At 44.2% G+C, this 6,223-nt stretch overlaps 1 protein-coding gene across 1 annotated transcript in view; it reads left to right on the top strand.

The window, feature by feature from the left end:
• Positions 1–6,223, top strand: part of ankrd40 (ankyrin repeat domain 40) — a 21,058-nt gene that overhangs the window by 6,796 nt on the left and 8,039 nt on the right. The window contains exons 2-3 of the mRNA XM_043715237.1: positions 144–424; positions 3,093–3,364. Coding sequence (XP_043571172.1) covers positions 144–424; positions 3,093–3,364 — 553 coding nt within the window. The remainder of the gene's footprint in view (positions 1–143; positions 425–3,092; positions 3,365–6,223) is intronic.

Raw genomic sequence — 6,223 nt, 5'->3', positions numbered from 1 at the left:
TCGGAGGGTCGGTGCTGAGGGAGTGGGCACTGTCGGAGGGTCAGTGCCGAGGGAGTGCTGCACTGTCGGAGGGTCAGTGCCGAGGGAGTCCTGCACTGTCGGAGGGTCAGCGCTGAGTGAGTGTCGCACCGTCGGAGGGTCAGCGCTGAGGGAGTGCCGCGCCGTCGGAGGGTCGGCGCTGAGGGAGTGCCGCACTGCCTCATCTGCAAAAACCAACCGTTTACCTTACTATGTCTATTGTTGACTGTAATCTGGTTCTGTTGCTTGCATTACAGGACCTGTTTGCATTGGGCTTGTAAACGTGGTCACACTCAGATTGTATCCTACCTACTTGATGCTGGGGCTAATAAAGATATTCTCACAAACAAAGGTGAAAGTGCAGCACAACTGACGATGAAACGTGAACTCCGAGCCATGTTAGGAGGTGATTTGCTGACGTTATTCTTTGTCTTGCTCTGTAACGTCACTGTCTACCACTCTGCCTGGATATTTTAATATATATTTCACTCTGACAATCTCATCCCTCCATCTCTATCCCTTTCTCTTGGGTGGACTACTCTCCAAGGTCAAATGTTAAAGTGGAACAGCCTCTTACTTTGCACGCACTATAAAGTCAGCTTGTTGCAAACTCTACTCCAGTCTTAAAACTTATGCCAAGTCCTGTTCATCCAACTTCACTCAGTAACCTGCACTGGCTCCTAGTCTAGTGATGTCTTAATTTAAACTTATCTTCTGTGTCCTTGATCCCTCCTTAACCCATAACGTCCTCTAATGGGAACAGTTGCTTGGTGAGTCTGTGACTGGACGAGAAAGCCAAGACCTGGATCGATGATCGAGAAACATGAGTTCAGATCCTGTAACTGGGGAATTTAAATTAAGTTCATGAAATAAAATAAAATGTTAGAATCAGCAATGATTCAATTTCATAAGTAGCTTTCTGGTTCCCAGATATTCTTTGTGAATATCTTTGTGAAAGCCATGGCAACTTCAATAGGAGAGAGTTAAAAATCACACAACACCAGGTTATAGTCTAACAAGAACTAGCTTCCAGGGCTGCCTCTTCATCAGGTGGTTGTGGAGCATAAGATTGTAAGACACAGAATTTATAGCAAATGTTTACTGTGTGATGTAACTGAAATTATATATTGAAAAGGACCTGGATTGTTTAAGTCTGCCATCTGTTAGAATGACCATGTTGGTTTCAGTTCTTTCATATGTAAATTGCAAAGTTTTTTTGTAAAAGTTACATTCTCAAGTGAATTTTAACAATTGGTGTCTATCAGCCCAGATAATGTATTGAAGGTGTGAGCTCCCCTGTGTGATACTGTCTGTGCCACAATGTTTACACTGATCCTAATCTTAAAAAATGAATTTATAGAATCTTACATGGATTCCTGCAGTTTTTGAGTGAAGTAAAATGTAATTCTGCAAGGACAAATTCACCCCACAAACTTTTATGTATGTGTGTGTTTGGGGGGAGGGGGTGCACTGAGATGCCATTTATATTCTCACTCACACACACGCACCCACTCTCTCTCAGACATTTCCAACCCTGCTGTGCACTCTGTGTGCTCTTGACCCCTCCAAAGGAGCCTCTTGGTTCGATCGGTCAAAAGAATCACTAGGAGTATGGTCTGTTTAAAGCAAGGTTACCGGTTTAATAAATTAAGGCAGCCAGGCGCAGATTTGTCCAGCAACACAGAGCTTAAAAGCTTCTGTGTTCCGTGAAGAAATGTAATTGCTTTTAAATTAAACTTTAAATGGAACCTACCAATCTTCCTTCCCACCCATCCGCTCCACCCTCCTCTCTAACCTGTCACCTTCATCCCCACCTCCATCCATCTATTGTACTCTTGGCTACCTTCTCCCCAGTCCCACCCCCCTCCCATTTATCTCTCCACCCTGGAGTCTCCCTGCCTCATTCCTGATGAAGGGCTTTTGCCTAAAACGTTGATTTTCCTGCTCCTCGGATGCTGCCTGATTATTTGTTCGCAAACGTACATACACACACACACAGGACAAATGTTTCTTGTCATGTTTTTTTTCTGCTGCATGGATCTTAAAGGTTCATGCACAACAGGATTGGCGCGGTGATCGAAGGAAACTCCCAGCAGCCATACAGTTTACGTGGAGCACTGCCCAGGATGTTGGGGTATCACCATGGTAATGTTTGCCTACACATCCCAAACACACATGGAAACAGAAAAAACCCTTGGGGAAAAAAAATGTTAAGCTGATTAAGCCTAAACCCTCGATCTTTCTCTACTTCTTAATTACAGTCCTTAAAATCGACCTCTTTGACCAAACATTTGGTCACTATCAGTCCTGACCTAGTGGCTAACACTGGTGAATCCAAAATTTGCGTGTTCAGATTCCAGTCCAAAACCTGAGCACAGAAGTTGAGACTTGTATTGAGTGCAGTGTTGAGGGAGTGCAGTGTTGAGGGAGTGCAGTGTTGAGGGAGTGCAGTGTTGAGGGAGTGCAGTGTTGCCAGAGCTACTGTATTTCAGGGAAGGTGTTCAACTGAGGCTTCATATGTTCTCTTGTGGATGTAGATGGTCACATGACTCTATCTCAATGATAAACAGGGGAATTCTCTCTGGTGAAAAACAAAAGAACCACTGATGCTGGAAATCAGAAACAAAGACAGAAATTGCTGGAAAAACTCAGCAGGTCTAACAGCATCTGAAGAGAAAATAGTTAGCAGGTCGAGTGACTCTTTCTCAGAAGAGTGTCTCTCTCTGTCTCCTGTCCTGGCCAATATTCATTAGTCAGTCAACATCATTAAACATATATTATCAGGTTATCATCAAATTACTGTTTATGAGCGTTTGCAATTTGCAAATTGGCTACTTGATTTCCCATGTTACTTTATTGTTAGACCCAGTGATTGTGAAAGCTGCTATGCATGTGGATTCTTTTAATTCTGTTTCAGTCCGAGCATCTCTTTATTTTGCACATCCAAGTTTTGATGGGCAATATTCTGCAAAGTAACTTAGGTTATTATAACAGTGTTTAAGGTGCTACGTAACATCTGTGTGGAGGTACTGCTCACTGCTGTTTTCTTTCTCTCTCTCTCCGTCTGTCTGCAGTTGATGAGGATTCAGAGCCCGTGATTAATGGAGAATCAACTCTTCCGTTCCTGCCCAACTACCTGGCAAATCCCTCCTTCCCGTATGTGGAGAACCGGGAGTCCAAAAGCACGGAGGCTGCAGCTGCTGGCTCACTAACAGGCCGTAAACCGTCACTGACATCACAGCAACAGAACACACTAGCAGCAGGACCCCCAGCAACTTTCCAGCCACTATTCTTCACTGGAGCCTACCCTATAAATGAGCAAGGTAGGGAAAGGGACAGGCACTGTGTGTAGATAGAGTCTGCTCTATCTCAGCAGGCTCTCCAGAGGCAATGTTTGTGCCTGCCTTGTGTGGGGGGGACACAAAGAAATATAAAAATATGATGAGTACGGTTAACAACCAGGTAATAACTGACAATTGGTTTCTTGTGATGTTGATAGAGGGATAACTATATCTGACACACAACACTACACCTTAAAAAGTGCACACAGAAAATGCCATGTAATCATACACAATTAGGCAGGACAACAATGAATGCCCTGAAAAATGTGGACAACGTCACAACTAGCACCGTTCAGCTGGCGTGCCCTGGCAAAGTGAATATGAAATTCTCAGGCACAGTGCCACTTTATGCAGTTGCTTCTGGTAACATGTATTCCCACTACCAAATGTTAATGTGAGGGGAGACTCTGTATGTACAGTAAAGAGGTGTGTGATTGAATCAGATGTTGAACTGACCTGCTTGCCTGGACAGGTTTCCATATTAGCATGGGCTTTAAAAGGAATAGTTTTAGAAATTTCTTTACATGTATCACTGATCCAAATCTTGTTTTCGAAGAAGGAATGGATAAGTTTCTTGTCAAAAAAGTTGATTGCTCTGCTGCTTCACTCAATGAAACATCTGAACCTAAAGAAAAATAAGGCAAGACTGTTCAGAGACAGCACAGTGAGTGCTTTCTGGCCTTTGGATTTTCATGGACAGGTGGTGCAGCTTGTCCCTTACCGGAATATCTCATCTGCAGAGAGAAGTTGGCTGACACTCTGATAGTATCAAAAACATACATATGCCATTTGCAAATGAAACCTCCACCTCTTGTGAACAAAGTCAAGAGCTTGAGAAAACAAAACAATAAGCATACGCAATGTCTGATGGTCTGTGTACGGGTATTGGAAAATCCTCAACCAGTGAGTTACCTGGAGGCTGAACTTGTAGCAAAGTCAAATAAGTCCCATCCTATTGCTGACAACTTAATCATGCCTGTATGTGAAAACAAATTAGCAGGAGTTGATACTGCAAGAAAGTGTGAGAAAATTCCATTCTGCTAACGTGGTTAAACTGCCAATTATCAGCATGACAACTGATAGAGGAAGTGCTGCAAGAGACGTTGGCGACCATTGGGACGTCTGCTTTGCAAATTGATGAGTCCACTGATCCAAGCTGACACTGCCAGATGCTGGCCAATGTTCCGTATGTTGTGGGAATGCAATTCAGGAGAATGTTTCCTTCTGTAAGGAGATACCGAACCATGTAACTGGTGAAGAAACATTGAGGAACAGATACCTCCTTGAGGGAAAACAAACTTACCTGGGCCATGTGTTGGAGTGTTAGCACTGATGGGAAGGTCAAAGGTTTTGTCAATAAGGTGAAAGAGCAAAATCCTGACATTCAGACCATCAATTGCATCCTCCATCGCAAAGCTCTTGTGGCCAAAACAATGTAACCGGAGTTAGCTGCAATGTTACAGCATGCGTGAAAATCATGCATTACATCAAATCGCAGCCATTCACATCATTTTTGCTCACAGTTTTGTTTGCAGAAATGTGAGCCTGGTATCAGCATCTCCTGTCACACACTGGGGAAGCTTCTCTCTTTTGTTCATAAACTCCAGATTATTACTTCTGGGCTAAGATGGAGTATCTCACAGATACCATCTGAATGAGCTGAATATTAAAATGCAGTTGGAGAATGAAAGAATCCTGACTATCGAAGAGAAACTCCAAGGTTTCTGATCACAGTTTGGCGTTTGACAGGAGACAGTGGCAGCTATTTACACCATCAGGAACAGACGCAGCTTCTTATTCAAACACCTACTGGCACTGCAAGAGAAGTTTGAATTTACTTCCCCTCAAAACATATGAAATGCTGCGACTGGATGTGTGTTCCATTTTATTCAATGTCTTCTGCTTCATCACAAAAGCGATGTTAAAAGAGAACAGTCTCTGACCATGCTATTGCTACTGTTGCTGTTTGCGACATGGTCCCCCAACAAGTGAATGCTTTTGACACTGGCCTCCATGAACCACTGGAGAGCGTGCTCATCAATTCAGCACGATCTGAGTGTGGCTGTTTTGTCAATCCCTCCCCAGGTCAAATATCAGCATGCTAAGGCTTTCCACTCCTCCAGGAAATTGCAATTTACTTTGCCCATGAAGAGTTAGGAATGGTTGGGTTGAGCAAAATTTGAAAATGTCTGTGCTCGCATTCGAAGACTGTGTTCTTGCTGTTAGATTTGAAACATTAATACTTCTGATCCACCTCTAAACTGTTGTATGGATTATTTTGCAAACGTTCTCTAATAAGGCTGTGACCATTCTAACTACAAGTAGATGTGACATTTATTAGCAATTGGCCTTCAGGTTAACACCCTATGGAATGTGTACGGGACGGTGACTGGTATACTGTGGGGCCGGTATGGGACGGAGACTGGTGTCCTGTGGGGCCGTATGGGACGGAGACTGGTGTCCTGTGGGGCCGGTATGGGACGGTGACTGGTGTCCTGTGGGGCAAGTACGGGACGGTGACTGGTATCCTGTGGGGCTGGTATGGGACGGTGACTGGTATCCTGTGGGGCCGGTATGGGACGGTGACTGGTATCCTGTGGGGCCGGTATGGGATGGTGACTGGTATCATAGAACATAGAACATAGAAGAATACAGCGCAGTACAGGCCCTTTGGCCCTCGATGTTGCGCCGATCCAAGCCCACCTAACCTATACTAACCCACTATCCTCCATATACCTATCCAATGCCCGCTTAAATGCCCATAAAGAGGGAGAGTCCACCACTGCTACTGGCAGGGCATTCCATGAACTTACGACTCGCTGAGTGAAGAACCTACCCCTAACTTCAGTCCTATATCTACCACC

Source organism: Chiloscyllium plagiosum, chromosome 24, assembly GCF_004010195.1.
Source record: "Chiloscyllium plagiosum isolate BGI_BamShark_2017 chromosome 24, ASM401019v2, whole genome shotgun sequence".
NCBI lineage: Eukaryota > Metazoa > Chordata > Chondrichthyes > Orectolobiformes > Hemiscylliidae > Chiloscyllium > Chiloscyllium plagiosum.
The sequence above is the reverse complement of the archived record's forward strand: the minus strand, read 5'-3'. Positions and strand labels throughout refer to the sequence as shown.